Source organism: Erythranthe guttata, chromosome 4, assembly GCF_056151865.1.
Source record: "Erythranthe guttata isolate IM_541 chromosome 4, IM_541, whole genome shotgun sequence".
In the NCBI taxonomy this organism is placed as follows: domain Eukaryota; kingdom Viridiplantae; phylum Streptophyta; class Magnoliopsida; order Lamiales; family Phrymaceae; genus Erythranthe; species Erythranthe guttata.
In genome coordinates, this window is record NC_142536.1 from 11,958,667 (window position 1) to 11,985,879 (window position 27,213).

Sequence of the window (27,213 nt, forward strand, 5' to 3'; positions counted from 1 at the left end):
TTTTTTTGTTTATTTTTCTGATGTATGTTTCATCGTTCAATAAGGGAAAAAAGGGCATTGGTTAAAGAGCGGGTAATCCACAATAAACATAGCATGTTGCATAAGGACTAGCTGTGTCATGAGGACATTGCAATTGGATGATGCATTTTGGTTGTCAGGAGTACATTTGCTATTCCACCAGGAGTTATAAGAAACACCAGAAGTTATAAGAGTTGTAGTAGTTTTCAATGATTTCACATAGGCATCATTAACTAAATAAAATTTTGTAATTGACTGCAAATTTGATCATCAATCTCGAAAAATATGTTTTCTTAGGATTCACGTGAATTTCAATGTGTATGCAATACAAAGAAGATAAGAAAGAAGCATTTTAAGTTTGATTTGATGTAGTTTACATTTCCCCAATATTTACAGAAGTAGCAATATGTTTTTGGTCTAAAACAAATTGACTCATATTTTATAAAAGGCATCTTGCAACCTAATATGGATACATCAAAAATATTTTCACCATATGATAATATTAGGACACGTGCAACGCACGTGCACCTTGCTAGTATATTCAAACATCTAAACCTCACTTGTTCCAGATTTCATGTAAAACTTTCGTATTTCATTTTAAATTCAAATATTACGAAGATAAAATAAAAAATCAATGCATAATGTGAATCAATCTAAATGTCTCTTTATCTAATTTTCTTTTTCCCATATTGAGCTGAGCCTTCACAAGCTTCTGTGAGCTTTAAATAAATATCTACAATGGAATGGGTGAAGGACTTGAATTATTTCAAACAAAAATCTGATTTCGTTTTATCACTCCAACAGTGCTTGAGCAAAAAATCATTTGCTCAACTTCCTCCTTGCAGTTGCAGTTGCAGCGGCAAGGTGTAACTAACGATCTGGGTGTGTCATTTGTCAAATGTAATTACCTCTAAAGGCATATTGTACACCCGTCTCAACTAACTGCGTTGCACAATCAACTAGTTCAATCTTTTTTAGAGATTCAACAAGCTCCATCGGGATCTCTTTCAATTTGTAGCAGTGCTTTATGACAACTGACTCAAGTACACGTAGGCATTTATCCATTGCTCGAGATCACTGTCTTCAATCAGAAGATGCTTAAGCCTTCGAAAGTCCTTCCAACGAACTTCCCATTTTGGGCCTCGAAAGGCGTAGCACCGCAGTTTGAGCACTTGATGATTTGACAACAAAGAAACATTGTTTATTTCTTCCCACGGATATCCAAAGCCGCTCAACGTTAATTTTTCAAGACTTGTTGAGTATATTGAAAGAGGAGCAACAATCTCCGTCTTGATCAATACAGGATTCACAACTACACATTTAAGCAATTTTAGCTCGTGGAGATGGGAAATATGATCAAAGCAGCTCAAGGGTTGATGACTATTATCAGGAGACAATTCAATTCGGATTCCTAACTTTTGTAGATAAGGGATTTTTTCAAGAACATTTAAGGTACAAGTTTGATGACACACGTCTAGAAGTGTCAAGAGGTTTGGTAAGAAAGACCCCTCACAAGGATTTGGTAGGTTGCTTCCCATGACCTGAAGATGCTTTAGTTCTTTCATATCCCGTATCTCCATAGGCAGATTTGAAGAATTCCCATAAGATTTTACGATGCTCAATTTTCGATGGGCAATCAAGTACTCAAGGTTCCAAAGTTTGGATATGGAAGAAGGTAGACTTTCATTGTAAGTGACGACAAGGTACCTTAGTTGGACTAATTTCAGTACTTGGATTAGGAACTCATAGAAACAGATTGAAAGAGCATCGAGTACCCTCAACAACATCAAACTGAGACATATTGGTACCGGATATTGATGATATGGACCGGTACATAGGAGAGAACGTACCACTGAAATTGACTCCATTGACACAAACGCATCTTTGATGGCAAATAAAGTACTATTGCGAATGCACAACCGGCGTTGGTATTTTATACCTTGTTCCGGTGTAGCATCAGCAAGACTATTTAAAAACTTGTTCTTATGAGCTTCTTTGTTACAGAGGTACCAAAAGGAAGAATGCAGGCTAGCAGTTTTAATTTTGCCATAGAATCCCCGCTCACGGACCAAGACAAGATTATTGAAAACAAGTTTCTCAAAGTATTCAGGAGCTGAATCCCTGTCCAATTCAGTAATTCCCTCAACCATCCACAAATTGTATAGCTTGGAGCAAGAGACCTTCGTTTTTTCAGGGAAAGTTCCCATATAGAGAAACAATATTTCAAGTGTTGAGATAAGTAGTTGTAACTTAGGGCACGTTTGGTACAAGTATGGTATAGGGTGTGATATGCAATATCCGTGATATGTATTCCAATATAACATATCATATTGGACCTGATATCAAATCCAACCTAAGTAATAGGATCCATAATCACCTACGTTGGTGGATAAAAAACCGGGCCTCTACCTAATAATGGGCTTGCAAGTGAGCCACCAAACAAAATATTGCATTTGATTTGTTGTGGATCATACCCTATCAATGCTACCAAACGTGGCCTTAGAAGTAATGCCTTGTACATTTCATCGTATGCATTCATGAAAATTGAGTTTTGTTTCTGATCAGCTACCTCGTTCCAATACTCTGCTGTCTTTTCGGCTTTGGATAGTATGTTGGCAAGGATGACAATTGTAAGAGGAATTCGCATTTCTCTGCAATATTCTTCTTTCCAGCTTTCTCGAGTTCGTAACAACACGGTTCTTCAACACCAAACGCCTTCCCACGAAGAAGATACCAACTTTCTTTCTTATTGAGGAACCGTATTGTGTAAACACAACTCTGATGGCTAGCATATCTAGCTACTTGATGTAGCCTAGTTGTGAGCAATATTTGGCTTCCATTATTGTCGTCTGGAAAGAAATCGATCAAGTCTTTCCACAGTTGCCAGTCCCATATATCATCCAACACGATGAAGTATCTCCGATCCATTAAACTTGAGACTATGATTCTTTTAAAGGCAGATAATTCTATCGCTTGTCCTTCCAGTAATGTTTTCCAATCATCATCATCGAACAAGTCGGGATTCACTAGTTGTTTTAGAATAACTAGCAAGACCCTTTGTAATTGATATTTCCGGCCAATGGTGACAAAAGCACACCTGTGAAAACGTCTCGAAATGAAGGGAGCGTGAAAGAGTTTCTTGGCAAGAATAGTTTTCCCAATGCCAGCCATCCCGACAAGGGAGACAGGTGTAAGATCTGAATAGTTGGTCGTGAGTCGATCTTTGATTTCCATAAATTGATCGGATAATCCAACCATCTTTGAGTACTCATCATCTCCACCAAACTCATCATTTTCATCTTCTTCGGGTGACATGTTGCGTAACTCGTGAATGTAGGCCTTCATTAACTTGTTTACCTTTTCGGTAAAGGAATGGATATCTTGTTGTGAAAGAAACTGATTTGAGAGGTGGGAATGATCAAGAGTGTCTTCTAATTCGCATACCGTTTCTCTGATTTGTTCATCTAAAGCATTCACCATCTTTCTGTTGATGCTGCTGTTGCTGCTCTCCATTTCCTCGAGAACTTGTTGCAACGAACAAACCTCCTCGTAAACAACTTGTATTCTTCCTGGAGATGAAATTACAACTGCCGAAATATGACCAGAATTTACAAGCTGATGTTCAATTCTCTGTTTTAGAGAAATCACTGCTGCATAAGCCATCTCTCTCGATCTCTCGATCCCGACTCAACTCAACCAAGATTCAGTAAACAGACAGTAAGTTCATAGGCAAAAAATGCTTATGATCAAGTTAATATTGTTTTTTTTTGTTTGTTTTCCTATAAAAAGAAAAAAAGTTAATATTGTTTTGCAAAGATTTTCAATGAGAATTGAATAGTGAATCAGAATTTTAAAGTAGACATGAGAGGGAGTTGGATTGGGAATTAATGAGATAAAACTTTTAAATATTGAAAAAGAAAAAGTTTGCTTTAATTTTATATTGTGTCTTGAGCTGATGAGTAAAGATGAACATTAAGTGATAATGCTAGAGTTAGATCACCTTAGACTAGTGTTGAAGTAGGATGAGTAGGAAGAGCATAGTGGATCACTGGCTCATGAGCTTGATGACCTGAGATACATGCGAACAGAGAACACGAGAACTAGGCCGCGATTGATCCGGCGGAAACCCCTCCGACGCTCAAGTCAGACGTACAGATAGTAGAAATTGTTGAGAGAATACCAAGTGTAGTATCACTCAAATAATAGGGCGTACCTTAAGGTAGGGGTGAGCAAAAAAACCGAAAAAACCGAAAAAACCGTACCGAATAGCAAACCGCATGTACGGTTTTTTATTTTCGAAATACCGAATTATTCGGTTCGGTACGGTGGAAAGATAAATAACCGAACAGAAAAGCCGAACCGAACCGAAATTATAAAATTACTTCATTTTATATAATATATGTATTATTCTACCCTAATTTTTATTTGGGACTTGCTTTTTACGGTTTGAAAATTGCTATTTACGGTTCAAGGCAGCTGATTTAAACGCCCAAGACGGGCGCCCACGGCGTGTACGAACACCCGGTTTACACATGCCCCATTTGGTGTTACTTTTGACGAATAAAATAATTTTTTTATGATTTATTTATATCTAATATATAGTTTTTGCATTTTATTTGTTTAAAATTGAAATATTATTAGAAATTTATTAAAAAAGAATGAAAATATTTTTAACGTAAAATAAGAAATACGGGAATATCTTTCCAAAATATGTGAAATCGATTTTACTGAACAAATAATTATAAAATTATAAACAAAACAAATGCCAAAAAATAAAAGCTTTTATTGTTACAAGATATGTTTAATTCTTTTATATATATATATATATATATATATATATATATATATATATATTCTATTTTTAATAATTATAAACTCAAGAAATACATTACAATTTTAAAATTAAAAGTAATTACATTTTTTTAAGTATATTACATTTTGCCCTATAACTAATTAATATGCTTACAATTACCTAACAAGGGCCAAAATGACCTTTTCAGATGACTATTCCATGGAATAAAAAAGATTCTGTTAAAAGTAACACCGTAGGGAGATTGTGGGGATAATTACATTTTGGTCCCTCATGTTTGGATCGATTCCCCTTTTGGTCCCCCTTGTTTCAAAGTGAACAAAGTTCACCTTAATGTTTCATTTTTAAACAGATTTGGTCCACTCCGTCACATGGACGTTAGCAATTAACGGAGGAAGTCACGTGCGCCGCACGTGACCCTCAATTAGGTCTGAAAAACGGGGAAAGAACCCCCAATTGCCATTCCCAACAATTTTCACCTTCTTCCCCAATTCTTTAAAAACCCAATGCCCTAATTATCTCCATAATCCCCCCAAACCAACATATTTGGTGATCATCTTCACCGAAATTCAAAATTCATCTCCATCATGGGAAGCCGATCGACAAATTCAAGTGGAAGCTCACACAATCGAATCAATATTGGCGCACGAAATGCGTGGTCCCTCCCACTCGAAACTGTTACTTGTCGTTGTGATTTTGAGCTTTCAACCCTTACTTCATGGTCGGAAAAGAACCCTGGGAGAAAATTCCGGGCATGCCCAAATTATACGGTGAGTTGATTTCCAAAAAAAAAAGAAACGATTTTTTTTTACATATTTTCTGCTTTTCTTTTTGCTCTTTAATTGATTTTTTTGTTTCTAGAGCCCATCATGTTGTGGCTATTTTGAGTGGGTGGACGAAGAAGTTTGTCGAAGATGCAAGAACATCATTCCTGGATTGTTGAAAAAACTGGACAAATTGGAAGAGAAAATGAAACTGGAGAAAGAAAAAAAAAAGAAAAATACAAGTTGAGCTTGAACTGTACAAGAAGACACAAAGGAAGATGAAGATGATGGCATATCTTGTTATTTTTCTTCTATTTATAACAATCCAACTCATGTGCAAGCCCAAATATGAGAAGAAATTTGTAGAACTGATGTAGAGCTTAAATATCTTGGAGGTGTTGGTGTTGCATCTTGGACATGTAGTAAAGTTTGCATTTTTATTTACTCAATAATACTTGTTAATTGTTTTGAATGACATTGTTGCTAAACTTCAATAATCTTTTGGACCACTCTTGAATCTCGTGGATAAACTTATATACCCATAGCTCTAAGAACAGTCCACTCTTGAAAATTCACTTTTCTTTGAAATTGTAACTATACTTGTCTCTCTCATATTGAAATTTTACACGTAAGAATGGGAGAAGGTGTGGTCGAGCGTACCACCACTAGAGCCGAAGTATTAAATTCGTAGATTTTATTGCGTTGTATTTTATTTTTTAGCTATGGATATTTGATTTGGCATTTTATTTGTGACTCCTAAACTTTTATTAGTCAGTATTGAGTATTGAGATTAGTACAAGAGTAAATTGGTTGATGATGACAAGTATTGGTACTTGACATACATTAGATATATGTGTGTATCTCCTCGTCATCATCGCCGTCATTAGGGCTGGCTTTTCATGATATTTGGACGACTTTTAGTCGACACTTCGATGGTATTTATAATCTTAATATTATTATGCATTTTTTATATTAGGTGAAATAAAATAAAGGGTTAATATGCTATGAGCCCCTCAAACGAAATCGAATTTGAACTAAATGACAAGTTCAAATTCATTTTTTTAATTAAATCCTTAATTTCAAATAATATATGGGCCACATCCCTAATTTCTTTTTATCCCTATCTTGCCCTTATACCCTAAATTATATAACCTACATATATTCACGTTTCTCCAATTCAGATTTATTTCGTTCTTTTGGTTTCTCTCACGTTATCTCTCTTCCTCCATCTCTCACACAATCTGTGTATCTTTTTTCAATCCCGTTTTTTTTTTCTCGCCCTCTCTCTCACCTCTCCATCCCCATACATATCTCTTGCTAATTAATTCAGTAGTAGCCGAGCCAGGGATTGTGGTGGAAAGGGCGGCGGCGGGGGCTGTGGTGGAGGAGGAGTCGGCAGCGGCGATTGTGGTCGAGGCGGCGGGCTGTGGTGGTCGAGATGGCGGCGAAGGGTTGTGGTGGTCGAGGCGGCGGCGGGGCTGTGGTGGTTGAGGCGGCGGCGGCGGGCTGTGGTGGTCAAGGCGGCGGGCTGTGATGGTCGAGATGGCGGCGAGGGGTTGTGGTGGTCGAGGCGGCGGGGGGGGGGGGGGGGGGGGGGGGGGGTTGTGGTGGTTGAGGCGGCGGCGGCTGGCTGTGGTGGTCAAGGCGACGGGCTGTGGTGGTCGAGATGGCGGCGAGGGGTTGTGGTGGTTGTAGCGGCGGGATGCGTTTATTGTGGAGATTTGATCTTGATCTTCAAGAGATTTTGTTTGATTTGGGTTCAAAATCGTAAATCTGGTTTTCCCAAAGTTGGTAGGTGACTACGGTTGTGACGGATGCAGACGTTGGCGGCTAGTGTTTGACGGCTGCTGCGTTGACGGCTAGGGTTGGCGAGGATTGTATGTTTGTTGGCTGCTAGGGTTTGGTAGTATACCGTAGTAGACCATAGTGCACCGCAGTATACCATAGTCTACTATAATATTACAACAAATAAATTATTAAAAAAGAAATATATATATATATATATATATATATATATATATATATATATATATATATATATATATATATATATATATATAAATTGAATTAACAAAAACGAAAAACGAGTTTTGTTTTGTAGTTTTCAATAATATTGTAGAATATTTTTTTTAATAATAGTATAAAAACGATAGTACACCATAGTACACCATAGTACAATATAATATACCATAGTATTTTTAAAATTTGCTGAATTATTTAACAAAAAAGAAGAAAAAAATGTTGAATTATTTAACAAAAAAGAAGAAAAAAAAACGTAAGTTTCAAAAAAATGTTATAAATAAGGAAAAAAAGTTGTTTATATATAATAACGTAAAAAATGTAGAGTGAAAATTGAAAAAATAAAGATGCGTGAAAGGGCATTTCTGGAATTAATTTAATAAAGGATGTGAAGCAAATGTTTAGTTGAGCTTGTCATTTAGTTCTAATTAGTTTTGCCATTAGGGACCTATATCTTAAGACCCCTAAAATAAAATCGCCAAATTTTGTTGATGCCTAATCCAAAAAAAAAAATGGATTTTGGAATACATTTTTAAAGTTTTCTGATTGCCATTTTTTCGAATTGTTTTGAAACATAAGTACAATTATATTTTTTTTTAGAACACAAATTGATATTTTTATGAATCATGTGCTGGCTATGCCCATAATTTGAACCCATTAATTTGACGGAAAAAAAAAACTACTAAAGGAACCAATAGAAACAAAAAGATATAATCAACGGAGGGTGATGTAGATTGTAGACAATCAAAATAATTTGTACCACATGCATAGTACAGTCAAACATTCAAAAGATCACAACTAACATCCTCTTAATTGATGAAAATAACAATAAAACTCCTCATACACAAAATAATGTGATGTATATTTGGACAACATTTTCAACCAAATACCAATTTGCATCAGTATATCATTCTTCAAACCTTACTGCAATATGTAATCTGTAAGTGATCGATCAATACATGTAAATTAACAAAGTACAAAAACCAGTGTAAACAAATTCACAATCATCTTTACAGAATAAAATTAAAATCTCCATAATAATATTACAATTTACAATCTCAATCTCCCAGCCTCAACCCGGTCTCGAGGAACACGAAAGAAGCATGCATGTTTCTTCACTCATTGAGGGAAATGACGCTCTCTCACTTCATCTGTGAAGGCCTGGAATTTTTCCTTCAACTCTTCACTCGTTAGCTCCTTTTTCTTGTTGAATATTCGAATTGTAAGGATTTCATTTCCAAGGCTCTGTTGATCTTCTCCTATGTTAATTACCGAAATGACTGCAGACTCGCTGCATCCGTTCAAAAGAATATTCCTAAGTGTCGGTATATCTCCAATGGCTAAAGGGATCTCATCTAGCTTTTTCAATCCTATAACAAAGAGATTCTCCAGAACTGGGAAGTGGGAGCTGTCTGCATTCCAATGTACCAAATCACTGCAGTTTACAATTTTTAGAAATTTCAGTTTAAGGAATTCTCCCTCAACTGGATTCCACTCCGATCCTACGACGGAATCATTTATCAGTTTGAGAACTTGAAGATGGGGCAGCAAACCGATCCTTGTCAAATCTTCCCAATTAAGAAAACAACCTTCTAAAGTCAACTTCACGAGAGATCTTGGGAATGCGATCGTGTTCCGCACCAAATCACGTCGCAGCAGCGACGTTTGTTCGTCGCTTGATTTTTGCGGCTCGTAGACACAAAAATTTAGCGATTCGAGCTTTTGTAAGCGGCAGAGATTATAGAGACAGTAGTCGCGGGAGCTTCTTGAAATACCAAAATACATTATCTTCAATTTCTTGACGTTGGGGATTCTCTCACACACCTCCTCACTCAACCTCAAATTCACCGCTCCCTTTAGCGTTTGCAGGTTCCGCAAAACCGAGTCATGATGATTATCTTGTTGGTCACTCAAAGGAGGATCACGAAAAGATATTTTTGCGAAATCCAGATGCCTAAGTTGTTGCATAGACCAAATTTCAGATGGCGCAACAAATCGTACGTTGCCTCTAATAATGAACGTTTGAACATTCCAAAGTAGAGAAATCGACGAAGGAAGCCCAACGCTAGTGGTATGAGATTCGGAGGAATAGGATTTGCAAGCGTAGCGCAAGTTAAATAGTTTGAAAATATCATCTCTAGATTTACTATCGACCACGTTCAATAGCACTCTCAACAATCTAAACTTAAACGACATCCTACCCCCGTTGCTTACCAAAGAACGAGCAAGAGATGCCGACTCCAAGCCATGAGAAAAGACTCGCGGATCATCATACTTGTCCTCTGGAATTTTTTCGTGAAATACAATGCGACGCTCTTCATCTATGCCTTGCGGAATGTCCGAAACCCCCATCACACGAAGAAATTTCTCTTCTTGTGCCTTCTTTAAGCATAAGTCTCTTAAGAGATCATGGACGAGGCAAATTTTAATTTTTCCTGTTGACCTATACCTATGTACTAAAATCAAATTCCTGTCAGTGAGATCTTTTAAGTAATCCTCAGCAATCTCCTCCAAGCTTTGACTGTTATTTGGTCTTATAAATCCCTCAGCAACCCAGAGTTTGATTAGTTGAGTCACATGAATTCTATGGTCCTCTGGAAAAACCCCCGTGTAAAGAAAACACGGTTTCAAATGAGCAGGTAAGTGGCTATAACTCAAAGATAATATGTCGAAACTTTGTTGGTCGTCTCCTAAATTTATAATTGAGTTTTTTTCTCTTGCAACATCCTCCCAGTATTCTTTTGTCTTGTACGACTTCCTAAGAAGCCCTCCAATCACAACAATTGAGAGTGGCAGTCCTCTGCATTTCCTTACAATCTTCTTTGCTATTTCCTCTAATTCAGGGGGACAACCTTCTAACTGCGCGAATGTTTTCTTACAAAATAGGTTCCAACTTGTATCCTCATTTAGAAATTTCATTGAAAGGTACGACGAGGAGCCAAAATAAGTAGCCACACTCGATAGCCTAGTGGTTACAACAATTCGACTTTTATTGGTATTATCTGGAAAGAAAAAATTTATCCGATCCCAAGCATCGGTACTCCACATATCATCCAGTACGATTAGATATCTCCTACCTATTAAGTTTTGATAAAACTTATGCATTAATTGGTGTTCGTCAGCCTCGGGAATATTCAACTGATCACCAGTTGATTTGCTTTGGCAAGAAAAAAGCTGTGAAAAGATTTCTGTAACACTATAGTTTTGAGAAATTGTAGCCCAAGCAATGATATCAAAGTGATGGAAAATAAGCGAACTGTCGTAAACATTTTTGACGAGTGTAGTCTTACCACTTCCGCCCATTCCGACAATAGGGATGATTTGCAACCCTGATTGTTGTCCTGTGAGAGCATCCTTAAGTTGAAATGACTCCTTATCAAATCCAACCATGGTGCATTTTTCTGTATTGCTAGTGAGAGGTTGTTGTGATGAAGTAGTTGGATATGATGTGGGCTTTAGATCTTTGATTTCCTCTTTATTAACATTGACAGAATCCATGTCGGCTATTATCGTCTGTAGATCGAGGAAGGAAGTCGAACCGGCAGCTAATTGGTCGACTATATGAGATTCGATTATATCTTCAGCCGCATAGGCTGCGCGTGCAATTTGGCTCTCCAAAACTTCAACTTCTTTGCTACCTCCACGTGAATGAGTACTCTGTATAAAATCTAGTAAGAAATCGATCTTCTCGCAGAGAGATTGAGCCTGTTCTTGGTGAAGACAAATGGAAAGGCGAGGATGGTTTTGGATCTGGTCCATAATATTCAGTAGAGAAACTAAAGATGCATAAGCTGCCATGATCTCAAATCTCAAGCTAAACTCTTGAACTACTTTGTTTGAATTTTTGAAGTGTTACGTTGGCAGAAGAAGAAAGAGAAGAGCAGAAAACACTAAACACGGGTTAGCAAATGATAGAAATGTTTGACCGAATCTAGAGATGACTTTCCGCAAAATGTTATGTTGATTTTTGTGCTTAAACATAAATTAATTACAGTCGAATATTAAAATAATAATTCAGTTGGGGGTTTTGGCAATTTGCACCCTTAAATTACACCATTTTGGCACTTTGCACTCTTAAATTACAAAATTGGCAGATTGCACCCTTTAAATATAAATTGTTTGGCACTTTGCAGCCCAAATCACGTTTGGCTTAGAAAACTTACCTGCAACTTGCTGGGAATCTGGAAGATGGACAAATTCATAATTTTCTTATTATCTATCCTCTTCCCACAATTCTTAATCACTGTTCCACTATTTTTATCTTTCATCCCTCAATAAAAAAATCCTAAAATCTTTTTGGCCCTTTCTTTCAATGGTAAAATCGGTATAAACGCTAAATAATAATAGTAAATCACTTTTTTTTTTCTTTTGAGTATGAAAAACCCTTAATTTTTTTCTGAATTGTCAAATGACAAAATAAGGCTACTGAGAAGTTTATTTGGTGGTAGAAAGGTGGTGCCTATTAGTTTCGTGATGAGAAGATTTTTGTGCTCCCATTGAATAGTTTGGATCTACAAAATTATTAAAAAAATAGCGTTGTCATGGAATAAAACTTAGTTTTCTGAAGGTGTGTTATCGGACTCTTGTCTATATATTCCTACCATTCTTGAGTTTTAGTTCAAAACTTATATATTATGGCAAATAGAAACGGCTAAGAAGAATTTAGGATTTTTTGATTAATATGACGAAATATAAAAATGGTGGAACGATGATTAAGAATTGGGGGAAGATGATAGATAATTAGAGAACTGCGAATTTGCCCATCTTTCAGATTTCAACAAGTTGCAGGTAGTTTTTCTAATCCAAAAGTGATTTGGAGTGCAAAGTGCCAAACAATTTATATTTAAAGAGTGCAATCTGCCAATTTTGTAATTTAAGGGTGCAAAGTACAAAAAATGTGTATTTCAAGGGTGCAAAGTGCCAAAAACCCATTCAGTTGCCTTTAAATATTGGGATGCCACATTTATCTGTACACATAGAAATATAGAATGGGGCGACGGAAAATGACAGAATTATGATACACATTGAGTGAGGACAGTCCTCAACAGGGATGAAAGTCTAATTGAATGAATTGGAATTAATTATTTTGGATTTTTTTTATTTTTTTTCGAAAGAACAAAATCAATACCACTTCCAATTTTTTATTTTTCGAAATCAAAAAATTCATTCCATCTATAAAAATTACGGAATTTTCAGAATGTTGCACTTTGATATACTAATAAGTAATAACTATAAAGTTTAAATTCATAAAAAAATGAAAAATAAAGGCGCAAGAAAAAGGTATGTTTGGAAGCATTTTTATTTTGTTTTCATTGATTCCAAAACAAAATTGTATTTATTAAAATTTTTAAATCATTTTCTAAAACAATTTTAAAATTTTCTCTCTCCTTCAGAAATGTTGTACAAAATTGTATTTATTAAATTTTTCAAATTATTTTCTCAAAACAATTTTAAAATTTTCTCTCTCCTTCAGACATGATATGACTGCTACAGTATAATGATTTGACTGCTACAGTAAAATATGTCTTCGCTAAAAAATAGATAAACATCAAATCATCTTTCAATTTTTTTTCTTTCTAAAATACTTTTTTTCTAACACTATTAAATATGATTTGACTCCTACAGTGTATTTTGTCTCCTTCCAAAATATAAAAAAATATTACTTTTATTCTCAAATTCTTTCCCCAAAACATATTTCCTCAAAATGAAATCAAACTAAGTTTCGAAACGCTTCCAAACATTGCTTAGATTGTGAATAAAAAGACTTTGACTCTTCAACCAGGCTCATAGACTAAAAATATTATTAGTATATCTAAGATATAAAAGGAAGATATTTTTTGAACTAAAACCTAGACCTTGACCTAGGGTTAATTTTGTAAATTAATAAATGTCTAATTTAAACACTAATTAATAAATCTCTAATTTAAACACCAACACCTATATTTACATATACCGAGTTTCTATCTTTTTTCTTTTTTTTTTTTAATTTTCCTTCTCCACTCTAACCACCCACTAACTCATCATGGTAGAAGTAATCACACCATGATCTCAACCCCTACCAATTTCATTGTTCTATTTAAACTCACGAGAACTCCACAAAAAATCACAATTTTTTTTGCCAGTCATTTACTTCTCGCTCATTTAAAATTTTATTCGTCTTCTTCTTCCTCACCAACATTTTTCAACGTAAGCAATTGCTTTCTATGAGGAGGAAGAGGAAGAGGAAGAGGAAGAGGAAGAAGACGAGGAAGAAGAAGAGGAAGAGGACGAAGAAGAAGAGGAAGATGAGGAGGAGGACGAGGAAGAGGAAGATGAAAGGAGGACGAAGAAGAAAAGGAGGAGGAGGAGGAAGGGGAGGAAGAAGAAGAAACATGAGTCGAAGCGAGGGTTTGTAAAGAAGAAACATAGAGGTGTGAAATAGCCGTTCATTTGATAAATGTTTTATTATTTATTGTTTAACATATATATATATATATGATGAAAAATATATGTTATAATAAAAAATAAGTTAATAGCAATGTAATTTTAATTTCAAATATATATATTTCAATATTATTTGATAGTCTTTTTTATTACAATTTGTACTATCATTTATTTCAACAATTTTTTTTCCATACGTTGAATGCGACCCCTCGTGCAACGCAGTTGCACGGTTACTAGTGAGTATTAACGTTAGTATTAACATATTAGTATTAACATAAGAAATAAGCATCCATCATCATTAATATATTAGTATTAGTAATATTATTATTATTATTAGTACAGTATTAGTATTATCATGAGTATTAAGTATTAATATTAGACATCGTTTGGTTGCCAAAATAAGATTAACCAAGATAAGATAATTTTCCCTATAATTTTCTAAGACGTTTGTTATCAAATTTTGAATTTTTTATCTCCACATAATTTAATAGTGTTATGTTTGGTTCCGTTAACATCAACACAATTATATGAAAATGACCGAATTACCCTTTCTTATTGTACATAGCTTTTTTCTTTTTCCTTTTAACATTTATATTTTGTTTTTTTTATTTTTTTCGAAATAAATATATTTTTGAATTTTTTGTCTTCTTCATAATTTCCGATAAATTTTTTTATTTTCCGAAAAAAAAAATTATTTTCGATTTTTTTTCAAAATAAAATTACTTTTCGAATTTTTTCAAAAATATTTCAATTTTTTTCAGAATTTTTCGAAAAAAATATATTATATTTCGATTTTTCCCAATTTTTTCATTTTTTTTCAAAAAAAATTATTTTTTGAACTCTTTTTTTTACGAAAAATAAAATAAATATCGGAAAAATTGAAGCAAACAAAATAAATTCGAAAAAAAATTCTAAAAATATTTTTTTTGAAAAAAAAAGAAAAATATTGGGAAAAAAATCGAAATATAATGTATTTTTTTCCAAAAAAACAAATTCGATTTTATTTTGGTAGAAGGGTATTTATGTTATTTCATCCGAAACTCTTTTTTCGCTAGTTAAAGTAGTAGCATGTGGGGATGATTTGTAGAGTTGGAGATAATAAGTAAATAAATTTTCTCAACCCGTCTGCAATGAATTCACCATTCCATTCGCCCTATAATTATCTCTCTCATCAGAAATGTGTGTTCATCGAAGGCTGTTCACAATGACGAAGAAGAAGAGTTCCTCCACTATTCAAGCTCTCTTCGACCTCTGCGCTGACACTTTCACTCAATCCACAGCTTCCCCACCTTCTCCTAACGCCATTCATAAGCTCTCCTCTTTGTTGGGTACTTCTCTTATTTAGCTTCCGAAATTGATCAATTCATTCATTTTTTGGGAGATTATTTTAGATTTTTCCTGTCGATTCTTTACCTGGGTTTTTTCTCTTGCAATGACATGAATTATGGGTTTGGGTTTTTTTTATCTGATGTCGAATTGAGTTGCTCAAATTTTGATTTTCAAGAATATATTTATCCTCTATGCAAGAAGTAGGATTATTAGAAACTTTAATTGGATTTTTGGATTAATTTATCTTCTTATAAACACAACTTATGTGGTGCCAGTTGCAGAATATATCAAAAAGTTAAATGAAAACATGTGATCTTTCTGCATAATTCCAATCTTTGCAGCTGAATGAAATAAAAGGAGCTAATCATTGGATAATTATCGGAAAACGGGTTCTTTCTTAACTAAATGGAATTTCTACATGGATTGTTTTAGACGTATTCTAATACGTCTTGGTGCTGTTTTGTTCTGTCAGCATTTAGTGGTTATTCATCCTCCTTCATTTGACACCTTATAATTAGTTTAGTGGTTTTAACTGTTATGCTTATGCTCCTTGTTTGCTGTTATAGTAGTAAATATGTCCATAATCCACTTGACATATTCTTACAAATTCGTTTACTTATATTTGTTTTGTCATCGTTAGCACCGGTAAATTAGATTCTTAAATTATTCGCAGACTCAATTGGTCCTGCGGATGTTGGTCTTAGTGATCCTAGCAAAGAGGATGACAGAGGTCATGGTCCTTTTGGATTTTCTTCATTCAATAGAGTTGATCGATGGGCTCAACCTATAACTTATGTCGATGTACACGAGGGAGAAAATTTCACGGTAAATGATTTTGCTTCCTTTGCTATTTTCTCTTATGATAATAGCCCACGTCGTCATCATTATCATCATCTTACAGTTTAACGATTGAAGGCTATTGAAACCTAATTCAAACTTAACGAACTATATTTATTTGCATGATCCACAAAGTACTTCATGTCTTGGCTAAATTTGTCTTATTATCTCTATTTCAAGGAACAATAAAGTTTATTTTTTTTGACACTATCGAACATATTTTCAGGATGATTTAGCAAACTGTGTGGGTATATTTTATTGCAGATGTGCATATTTTGCTTCCCTACATCGTCTGTGATTCCACTACATGACCATCCTGGCATGACTGTTTTGAGCAAAGTCTTATATGGTTCATTGCATGTCAAAGGTTACGATTGGGTTGACCCACCTCGCATCCGAAAACCTGTGGGAAATGATAACTCTGCAGGTCCGATTTTATATCATTTTCCTATTTCTTGATCTATTAGTTTGTGATGCGTCTAGAAAGGAGTAAAATGTCGGCATTGCCTTGAATAATAGACTGTAGAGAAGAACATTTGAAAGGTTTTGGGCAGAATGAAATAAGGAGGTAGCAATTGAGAGAACGCTCGTAAAGAAGCTGATGTATTTAAGATAGTTCTGAAATAATGAGGTAATTTTTATACAGAATGATGTCTACTAGAGTTAGAGGCAGAAAAAATCCAGGGCATGACAAAATTAATCCTTGTGCTGCAATTAATTAAGCTCCTGATTTTTATTTGACATTTAAAAAGGGAAGAAATACCAAGTGAATGACAATCTTTAGAAGGTGCGATAAGGAAATAAGGAGATAAATCATAAGAATAAGGAATGTAAGAGCGATAAATCAAACATATATAAATTGACTGGAAATCAATTTTTGTTTATATAAATTGAGTTTCATTTCTCAATTTTGATTAATTGTAACATGAATATCGGATCAATTCTCTCTTCTCTCTCTCTCCGACTGTCTCTCTGTCAGTGAGGCTGGCTAAATTGGCGGTGGATAAAGTTTTGACAGCACCATGTAGTACGTCTGTTCTATATCCAAGTAGTGGAGGGAATCTGCACAGTTTTACCGCAATCACTCCTTGTGCCGTTTTGGACATTCTTGCCCCTCCTTATGATGAATTTGCCGGCAGGAGATGCTCGTACTACCGTGATTATCCTTGTTCCACCCTCTGTAAGTATCTTCTTCTTTCATCTCTTTAGGCCTCGTTTGGAAATATTCATGTGATTGCTAAGATACATAATCATCCTTAAAATTTGGGCTTTATGTTCGAGCCAATGAAAGGGTTTGTGGAATTCATATGCAGCCACAGAAGACGAAAAGAGTGATATAGAGAAAGAAGAGGAATATGCATGGCTTTCTGAGATTGACACACCCGATGACCTCTACATGCGCTCAGGAACATATACCGGTCCACCTATTCACAAATGATCGTCACATCTAATATTTTTTTTTGTGCAATGTAAAATGGGGTTTTTGCAAAAGAAATCGTAACGGTGCACTAATTTGGACTTTGGCTCAGCAAATATCCTACTTCCATGACAGTTCCTTCCGTATCTGAGTTGTATAGCAGTCTGGTAGGTCATTATCGAAAAAGAAAAAAACAGCTTGATTACTTTTGTTGTCTCTTGGTTTTGTAATCTGATTTGCTTAGTCTATTATAATGTATTATAAAACATAAGTTTTAATCATTCGACTTATTTCCCGGGCATGTTTGAGCATGTGATCGATGACATCATAGTATCTGCACTAAAACGAGGTTGTCTCCGTAATAGATTTACTCGATGAGTTGTGTCCTATCAGCAACGATAGGAAGATTATCCGTAAAAAATGGAACGCTTTGGATGCAAAAATTAAATCAGAGAGGCAGTATGTCAATTAGAGGATGCACTCGAATTCTATGTCTCAAATCAATATTTCTTTCCGTACTCTGAAAATGAGGATTCATCCGATTCACTAACGGAAGAATTGAAATCCTTCTCCCAAATGGCAACGAAAATACCGAGTTATGATGTTTTTATGTCACTGTTAGGACAGTAAATGTTTCAACATAGAGATGTTGGAACCGTCTTAATTCCATGCACCACAAAGTTATCAACATTGTACTGTATGAATAGAAAATTCAAAGCATGTGATATAGATAGCGAAAAAAATCAAAATGCACGAAACCATTTCTGATAAGTTTGTCCCTTTATATTGGATGGTGTTACCGCAGAGGTTGTTGCAACTCCCGTTTTCTAATCGGTATGCGCTAAAGACTTCATTAAGACACCATTTAGGATTCCTCGGGCTGTTTTTTTTTTTTTTCAAGCATGTCAACGGATTATTGCTTGTCGGTCGAGATACCTCTAGTGTAGACACATCACTAGACTGAGAAGGAGTCACATGAACAATGGTGACTTCGAGGCCATTGAAACAGACCCCTGAAAGAAAACAAAGAGTTTCGAAGGGTTAGCAATTATGGATAGTTGAGGGGTGTCTTCATAATTAAACCTTACTTGGGCGAGTTTATTGTAATTTATAATTGGGGAAATTGGCTAGACACCCCTTATTCTAGACTTTGGCTAGACACCCTTTATAATTTTATTAACTTACGGGCCTTATTGGCAACTATAAAATTCTGTTAAGAAATTTGATCAACCATTATTCAAAGGGATTTTTGGTAATTATGAATATTTAAGAGGTGTTTTGGTAATTTACCCATTTTATATTTTTAACAGTCAATTTCAAGGTTGAAACACAAAAGGATTTTATTCTATTACATGTTTGAACTCAGAACCATAAAATACAAATGTAACAAAAATTCCATCACTTTTAAAAAATTCCATTCTTCTTTAATACAAATGGAACAACTTCAATATTATTCACCTCCAACCTCTAAGTTGACAAATACATACATGACTACACAGTAAACCAAGCTCAATCACCTTTATTTATTTACTCTTTCTTTTCTTTTCTTTCTTTCTTTCTTTCTTTCTTTCTTTAATATATATATATATATATATATATATATATATATATATATATATATATATATATATATATATATATATATACATTGCAAATTCACCATGAAATAAATATAGATAAAACTGAATCATATGTAGAAGGCCCGGATCATTCATCCCACGAAGCATGGACATGGACATCAATTTTGAGGGACACAAACTTCGCCCAATTTGAAATAAACGGACTGCAGTCTCTTACTTGAATTTCTCTAAGATCGGAAGAAAATTTCCGTGGCACCTGTTTTAATCTGTAGCAGTGTTTAATGCTTAGGCAATCAAGAAATCGGAAGCTTTCCTTTCCTGCGGTCCAGTGCATCAAGTCACTATCTTCAATCAGAAGAAACTCGAGTCGCATGAATCTATTATCTTCGATTTCCCACTTTGGGCCTCGAAAAGCATAGCATCGCAATTTGAGCACTTCAAGATTAGGCAATGAAGCGATCTTGCTCATTTCTTCCCAAGGATATCCTAACCCACTCAGGCACAATTTCTTAAGACCTAATGGGAAAACTGAAAGAAGGGGAGGGTTCTTCAATGTAGGATTCACAATAACACATTTAAGTGATTCTAGTTTATTGAGAAGTGAAATATGATCGAAGCAGCTCGATGGTTCGCAATCAGAGGCTGCATCAGACGATATTTCAATTCGAATTCCTAATTTCTTTAGGTTAGGGATGCTTTCAAGAACACTCCTAGTACAACTGTGGGAGCTTATGTCTGAAAGTGTTGAGAGTTTTGGTAAGACAGATCCTTCACAAGGATCGGGCACCTCGTTTTCCATGATTTGAAGATGCTTCAGTTTCTTCATATCCCATATCTCCACGGGCAGCCACTGTGGTTTTCCGGCAGACCTGATCGCCATATGTCGGTCAACAATCAAGCACTCAAGGTTCGGAAGTTTGGATATGGAAGAAGGGAGCTTCCCATTATAAGTTAGGGCAAGGTACCTTAGCTCAACTAGTTTCAGTACTTGGATTGGAAATAAGTAAAAACGGACTGTAAGAGCGTCAAGTATCCTCAACAACCTTGAATCATCCAAATATATCGGTACTGGATATTGATGATAAGGGCCGGTACATAGTAGAGAAGACACGTTTGATGCGGATGACATTAAGTTATTCAAATATTTGATGCCAAACAAAATGTTATTGTGGATGCAAAATCGAGGCTGGATTTTCACATCTTCTGCTACTATATCAGCATAACATTTTATGACATGGAAAAACTTGTTCTTTCTAGCTTCTCTGATGCAGAGGGGCCAAAATACAGAATGGAGTCGACAAGTTTTAATCCCGTTACCTGTGCTATGCTGGTGGACAATAACAACACTTCTTGAAATAAGGTCCTTCAGACATTGGTCAGCAACATCTTCCCATGTTTTGGACAGATTTCGTTCAAGAAAACCCTCAACAATCCACAAACGAATGATCTTGGAGTAGGGAATTTGGTGTTTTTCAGGGAAGACTCCCATATAGAGAAAGAGTGTTTTTAGATGGTGAGGTAAATAGTTATAACTTGGAAATAGTAGCTCCGACATTTTATCATATGCATCCAAGAACACAGAATTTTGCTTCTCCGCTACCTTGTTCCAGTAATCTAGGCTCTTCTCTGCCTTGGACAAGAGGCGCGCAACGGTGACTATTGTAAGAGGAAGACCTTCACAATTCTCAGCAATCTTCTTTCCAGGCTTCTCCAGTTCGGGAGGGCAAGGCATTTCATCAAACACCTTGTCTCGAAGAAGACACCAACTCTGTTGATTATCGAGGAAACGCATGTCATAAATTTGATGAGTTTTAGGAAATAAAGCTACTTCCTTGAGAGTAGTTGTCAACAAGACTCTACTCTCACTCATTATGTCTGGAGATAACCTCTCCAAATGTTCCAAAACCTCTTTGTTCCAGACACCATCCAACACAACCAGACATCTATCTATAAAGACGGAACGATTATTGGAGAGATCTAATCGATTTAGAATCTCCCGTGATTGATAATCGGGGCCTAACGTGAGCCACACACGACGAGTAAAATGCCTAGAAATTGATGGATGTTCGAAAATCTCTGTAGCGAGAGTGGTCTTACCTATGCCAACCATACCCAGGAGCGAGACGAAAAGGAGCTCAGAGGACTTCGGATCAGTAAGCATCGCTACGATTTTTCTAACTTGATCAGATAATCCGACAACCTTTGACTTTGTTCCAATCAAACGAGTTGCTGACGGAACACAGTCAACGCGTTCGAATTCTTTAATGTACTCCTTCACCCTTTTCGTGAAGGAATTAATCTCTCGCCGCCTTACATCGTCCAAGGCCGTGAAATCCACGCGCCGCCGCCGCCGACGCCGACGATGGAGGGTCCTCCAATGGGACTCGAGCATATCTTGGAGTCCATTAACCGCCTCTGTGATCCTCCAAAGGCTGCTGCTGTTTCCCAGAAACAACTGCAGGGACTTAAATTCATGGTATGCAAATTCGAGGATTTCGAGAGAGGTATCGTCGGAGCGATTCAGATGGAGCTGTAGTGTACGCTTAAGAGATACATCGGCGGCGTGCAAAATTTCAGATATCTCACGCTCTCTCTCTTCCTCTCTCACAAACCAATACAAAGGCACAATCAGTAAGATGTAGTAAATTATTAACCAAAGCATAACTAGGAGGAGTGAGTGATTCTTTCGTTTCCAGTTTTTGGGTATTTAGTTCTGCCAAGAAATTGAAGCTCAAGAACCATAACAAACATTTTACTTGTAATTACCGTTTAAAACTTTCGGACTATTAACCATAGTGTTTTTTTAATAATGGCCATATTTTCAATATTGGTAGGAAACCCACTATTTTAATTAATCCCGAAAATAGCCTTTTGAAGCCACGTTATTTCTAAACAAAAAATCACACGAAATCAGGAAAATAAACCTCTGAAATCGTGTGAGATTTTATCCCCAAAATCTCGCTCTCCCAAATCTTTCCATAACTCCCACTGCAAAACCTAAATCTGTTAAACGACTACGCCGGCGACATAACCTATGGCTCAAAAAATCGAATTGCTGCCAAATTCCTAAACTCACCCACTAAAATCTGCGAAACGACTATATTGTATCGTTCCCTGGGTAAAAAAAATAGGCGAAGAAGCTACAAAAAAAGTGAAATTCTTGAAGCAATGGACACCAACGCACTGCAATCGGAAAATAAAGCGACGTGTGCGAGCAGTAAGTATCCCAATTGAAATAGTCTTGTTCATTACCATCCTCTTCTCGATTATACCAAAAAAACACAGTCTACAAATGTGTTTGTTTTATATTTTGTTTTTGTGAACAGGAGAACGCAGGACGAAAGCATTGAACGACATTCAGCTAACCGACGCAGGTAATTAATATGTTATTCTTGCTGGAATTTGTGGCTTTGTATGTAGAACTTGTTCAGTCGAAAATTGACATAACACGATGTGAAACACAATAGACTATTTGGCTGTATTAATTCGACTATTTGTGTTGTATGTAAATAGAATATTCTGTAAATAGATCATTACGAATCATTGACTAAGAAAATCGTGGGCTTGAAAGTCTATTTATGGGGAAATTAATATAATTTTAAATAGATGAATTTGTTGAGTAGTTGTTTTGTAATTAGCTAAAATAGAAATAGTTGAATCTTACATATATGGTTTTGTTGGTATATATTTAGAATAGATGACTTTGGAAAAAAACTGTGTAGTTCGTGTTTGAGTATACTGCAAACAGACTATTTTGTAAGCAATTACTTGTAAACTATGTAATTGTAGAATATATGGCTGTATCGTAGATGTTTGTTTATGGTAGTTCATTAGGAATTGTTATTAATCTGTTATTGTTGCTGGAATTAGTGGGCATTTGTATGTAGTACTTGTTCAGTCAAAAAAAACGCATGACACACTGTGAATGAAAATAGTCAATTTGCATGTGTGTCTTGAATGTTCTTTAAGTATTAATAGACTATTTGTGTTAACTGTTAATAGACTGTTTTTTAATTTGTTAAGTAGTTGTTTCGTAATTAGCTAAAATAGAAATAATTGAATCTTACATATATGGTTTTGTTGGTATATATTTGGAATAGATGACTTTGAAAAAAACAGTGTAATTCGTGTTTGAGTATACTGGAAACGGACTTTTTTGTAAGCAATTCCTTTAAACTATGTAATTGTAGAATATATGGTTGTATCGTAGATGTTTGTTTAAATAGTTCATTAAGAATTGTTATTAATCTGTTATTCTTGCTGGAATTAGTGGGCATTTGTATGTAGTACTTGTTCAGTCAAAAAAATCGCATGCCACACTGTGAATCCAAATAGTCTATTTTGTTGTTTGTCTTGAATATTCTGGAATTATTATTAGACTATTTTGGTTAACTGTTAATAGACTATTCTGCAAATAGTTCATTAGTATGTACATAGAAAAATAGACTATTCTGCCTAGATGGACTATTCTGTAAATTGACTATTCAGGATCACTGGACATTACTTGTGTTGGCGCCATATTTCCGGCTATTGAAGATCGAGGAAATCCGCCAAGTTTTGGAATTAAAAGTGTTGATTTATATGCCTATAGAAATCAATTAACCAAAGTTGTAACAGTTATGTTGTGGAAACAGTATTCAGTTACAACTATAATTCTTGTGTTAACACAGCTATAAACTACTTAAAGCAAATAAATGAACACAAGGAATTAATGTGGTTCAGACACAAATGTGCCCTACATCCACGTGGACCTGCAAACACGATTTCACTAGTTCAAATTTACAGTGTACATTAATAGGACTTATTAAAAACACTAAAGACTCCCTCTTTATGTAATATGCCGTTCTTGTACACAACTCGAACTTCGTGTTTCTTCCAACAGCAGCTCCACCCGCGTGCCTTGAACTTTCTTCAAGCCTGAACTCCCTTCAGAAAACGCGTCTGATCTCCCTTGAGATCTATACAGCAAATCTGTATATGTTGGCACAGTGCAACGATGGCACAGTCCTGCTCCGCAGAACGCCTTGGCAAAACTTCGATGCTATGAAGAGATTTTTCTCCCAAATAATGCCCGCGGTTCTTGTATGTCTTGGAGGCTTCTATAGCCACGAAAATAAGCCCTAAGACCTAACTTGAACCCCAAGAAATCTATTTAACTAGGTAATAGAATCCTAGTTGATTTCTACTTCTATTCTAGATAAGTACAAAAGATTCCTAACTAGAATAAAATACATGGAAATAAATCTAAGTCCTAATAGAAGTATTATAAGAATAGGACTCTAATAAATTCCAAAATAAATATGGAAAACAAATCTTTGCCAATCTTTTAATTCCAAAACTTGGCGGATTTCCTCGATCTCCAATAGTCGGAAATATGGCGCCAACAATCTCCCCCTTTGGCATAGATTGGTCAGAATCCATATTTAACAAGAACTCCCCCTGCATATGAGATTTTCTCTCTTTGCAGAAACGAGTAACTCCCCCTGCATCACATACTGTTAGTACAATAGAAGTTGCAACACATAGATGTTGTAACAGAGAAATTTCCTGCAACACAAAGTTATCCAAAACAAGCCCAAGGCACAAAATAAAGATAACCAAGGTGATATCCAAAAGGTAGGGAAGTAATCATAACAATAACAGTCCTAAAAGGACAACAAAAAGGGTTTTTCAAGGAAACTTCCCTTAATAATCATAGTCGGAGAGCAGATCATTATCATGAGAACTGCTAGACGCATCTGGAGTTGTTGCTACTCCCCCTTTCTGACCAGACTGTGCCAAAGTCGTAAGTAGCTGGTACTGAATAGACGAAAATCCCTGAGCAAGCTGAGCCTGGATAGACTCCTAAAAACGGGTGAGCGCATCTTTGGTAACCACATCAACTGGCGGCGGAACAGAGGCAGAGACAATGGGAGTCTTTTTCGCGCGAGGGGCCGTCTGAACAGCAGAAGGATCGACAGGAGGCAGATCAGCAAAATGTTCAGAAAGGACCTTACCATGGATAGTGATTGGACGGCCAGGAGGATCCAACAGAGTGGCATCACGAGTGGACATGCCTTGTTTGATCAAGAGCTGATAGATCAGTGAAGGAAACGACAAATGCTCACGCTCGGTTCAGGAATTGGCTAACACACCAATGTGAAGTTTTGTAAAATCCTCGTTGATACACAAATTTCAGGAGCAACAGTAGAGGTCATAGAGGCAGAGTCATTAAGTGAACTCTTGTTCGCCTTGAGAGCAACCTGGACCACAGACAAATAATCTTCTTGAGGATCATCAAAATGCCCAACCGATACCTTAGGATGAATAGTGGTTGGTCGTTCAGGCATAGAAGCTGTAGTTCCCACTAAGAAATGTTGTGACAGCGAGTGATAGATCAACGAGGGAAAAGACAGACACTCCAACATTTTGTGCGAGAGTTAGCAAAAGCTCCATTTTGAGCAAAGATGTACTCCCCAATGTTGATAAAAACGGCATGAGTGACGCTTCAGGGAAACCCAGCATACAGTGATCACAACGGCTACGGTGTCATTGACACAAAGGGCTTAACAGTAATTTGATTCTAACACCGGTAAAAATCTTTATTCAATTCAGGAGCCACATTGAAAAATTTCCCTTCGCAAGTAACCGCGAGACCCAACAACGGAGAATCAACAAAAAGTTAGGATTCCGTGAAGATTTTGATGACTCAGATCTAGTTGGATGTACGGCAGTAAAGGTAGCATAAGTCTGCTCAGAAAGAGATTGGTGGCCACTCGAAGCGTATGACTCATCCTCAAGACCATAATTGCTCTCAAACTTCCTTTGAGGCCGGCGAAGCTGCGCATGGGCGCTGAAAGTAACTTCTTCAATTGCGACATGGTCTTCACCACCAACATCTTCTGGCTTAGACATGGAAGGATCACTTTCAACCATAATATTGTCCAGCGGATCAGAGACAACACCTTATTTGGAGCTTGGGGCTGGTGACTGCACATGTGTATGGGCTCCGGTATTGTTGCCACGAGAGAGATGGGAACTACAGAGACCACTGTTGTCGTCACAGACCTTGACGTTTTTCCAGACTTCTTTTCGGATGGCGATGCACAGTTGTTTGTGCTTCCTCATTTCAGACCCCTCGACTGATTTGTCTCTTTCCATAGTAAATCTGTGGAGCACAGAGAAGAGAAGAGACGAGTAGCTTTTGAAAAACATAGAGAGATATTGGAGAGATAGGTCGAGTATAAGAAATATTGAGAAATCCTAGAAGCCCAAAAGATAGGATGATAACAGATTCCACAAATATCATGATATATTCCCAAACGTTTCTTCAGAGATTCGAACATATCACGTATCAAGACAGCCATGTATCAACAGTCAACCAGAGGCCACAATATACTCAGAAACCCTAGAAGGGACAGATATTTAAAGCACAGGGATCGAGAAAAGAGGCAGAGAGGACTCTTCAAATACCGGATATTCTCAAATCAGAAGAAGATCCTACAAAATCCGTGACCAATAACAAACAAGATATTCTCCACACGAAACATCAAACAATAGAGAAGACAGATGACATGGCCATAGCCACGTGGCCAGAGACAACTAGTAGCCAAAAAAATTCACAAAGCCCAAAAAAAAATCAAAAAGATTTTAAAAGAAAAAAATCACATCTTTTTAAGGAAAAGAAAATCAAGAAGATCACAAGATTAAAAGTTGAGGGCTTGGTTTTCATGAATTAATTAGATAATCTTAAAGAGAATCACAATAGAAGGCCACCAAGCAAGCTCTTGGATGCACGATATAACTATAACCCCATAACCATACTCAAGAAATCATAATTTAGGTAATTATTAAGGGTTATGAATGCGTATGCGTTTAGCACAGCAATTCGATCGTGGACTTCAAGGAGAATTTCCTAATATATGCTTGAATATCATCCCAACTTTTCCCTTTTTTTTTTTTTTTTTTTGACATGATGTTCAAGCAGACATTAGGATGGCAACCTCTTTAAGAATCCACATAGCTTTTAAATAGAAG

General features: G+C 36.1%; 5 protein-coding genes across 7 annotated transcripts; 1 reads left to right on the forward strand and 4 right to left on the reverse strand.

The window, feature by feature from the left end:
- Positions 1–691: 691 nt before the first annotated feature.
- On the reverse strand, positions 692–3,896 carry LOC148771141 (putative late blight resistance protein homolog R1A-3). The gene is made up of 3 exons (XM_088817658.1): positions 2,517–3,896; positions 927–2,267; positions 692–844 (listed from the first exon to the last, which is right to left on the reverse strand). Exon 1 carries the CDS (start codon positions 3,679–3,681, stop codon positions 2,584–2,586), a length of 1,098 nt encoding a protein of 365 aa, XP_088673784.1. The 5' UTR covers positions 3,682–3,896; the 3' UTR covers positions 692–844; positions 927–2,267; positions 2,517–2,583.
- LOC148771142 (putative late blight resistance protein homolog R1A-10) lies at positions 1,044–2,225 on the reverse strand. The gene has a single exon (XM_088817504.1). The coding sequence runs from the start codon at positions 2,223–2,225 to the stop codon at positions 1,044–1,046; it is 1,182 nt and encodes a 393-aa protein (XP_088673630.1).
- Positions 3,897–8,550: 4,654 nt separating the features above from the next.
- Positions 8,551–11,598, reverse strand: LOC105957203 (putative late blight resistance protein homolog R1B-16). Its single transcript, XM_012981127.2, has one exon. It carries the CDS (start codon positions 11,407–11,409, stop codon positions 8,731–8,733), a length of 2,679 nt encoding a protein of 892 aa, XP_012836581.2. The 5' UTR covers positions 11,410–11,598; the 3' UTR covers positions 8,551–8,730.
- Positions 11,599–15,114: 3,516 nt separating this feature from the next.
- Positions 15,115–17,918, forward strand: LOC105957202 (2-aminoethanethiol dioxygenase, putative (DUF1637)). Of its 3 annotated transcripts, none has more exons than XM_012981126.2 (5): positions 15,115–15,362; positions 16,037–16,188; positions 16,465–16,627; positions 17,180–17,380; positions 17,514–17,918. In XM_012981126.2, the coding sequence occupies exons 1-5, from the start codon at positions 15,212–15,214 to the stop codon at positions 17,636–17,638; spliced, it is 792 nt and encodes a 263-aa protein (XP_012836580.2). In that variant the 5' UTR covers positions 15,115–15,211; the 3' UTR covers positions 17,639–17,918. The 3 variants fall into 3 exon arrangements, with proteins under 3 accessions (XP_012836580.2, XP_088672999.1, XP_088672998.1); XM_088816873.1 differs by having other exon boundaries at positions 15,156–15,362; positions 17,492–17,918; XM_088816872.1 differs by having other exon boundaries at positions 15,165–15,362; positions 17,511–17,918.
- A 1,301-nt stretch (positions 17,919–19,219) lies between these two features.
- Positions 19,220–21,970, reverse strand: LOC105957184 (putative late blight resistance protein homolog R1A-10). The gene has a single exon (XM_012981109.2). It carries the CDS (start codon positions 21,857–21,859, stop codon positions 19,325–19,327), a length of 2,535 nt encoding a protein of 844 aa, XP_012836563.2. The 5' UTR covers positions 21,860–21,970; the 3' UTR covers positions 19,220–19,324.
- Positions 21,971–27,213: the final 5,243 nt, after the last annotated feature.

Excerpts from the sequence above, each read along its gene's own strand:
- LOC148771142 (XM_088817504.1), bottom strand. The coding sequence starts at position 2,225 with ATGGGAACTTTCCCTGAAAAAACGAAGGTCTCTTGCTCCAAGCTATAC.
- LOC148771141 (XM_088817658.1), bottom strand. The coding sequence starts at position 3,681 with ATGGCTTATGCAGCAGTGATTTCTCTAAAACAGAGAATTGAACATCAG.
- LOC105957203 (XM_012981127.2), bottom strand. The coding sequence starts at position 11,409 with ATGGCAGCTTATGCATCTTTAGTTTCTCTACTGAATATTATGGACCAG.
- LOC105957202 (XM_088816872.1), top strand. The coding sequence starts at position 15,212 with ATGTGTGTTCATCGAAGGCTGTTCACAATGACGAAGAAGAAGAGTTCC. Across the intron at positions 16,189-16,464 it reads ACGAGGGAGAAAATTTCACG|ATGTGCATATTTTGCTTCCC; the intron begins GTAAATGATTTT and ends ATTTTATTGCAG. Across the intron at positions 16,628-17,179 it reads GGGAAATGATAACTCTGCAG|TGAGGCTGGCTAAATTGGCG; the intron begins GTCCGATTTTAT and ends TCTCTCTGTCAG.
- LOC105957184 (XM_012981109.2), bottom strand. The coding sequence starts at position 21,859 with ATGCTTTGGTTAATAATTTACTACATCTTACTGATTGTGCCTTTGTAT.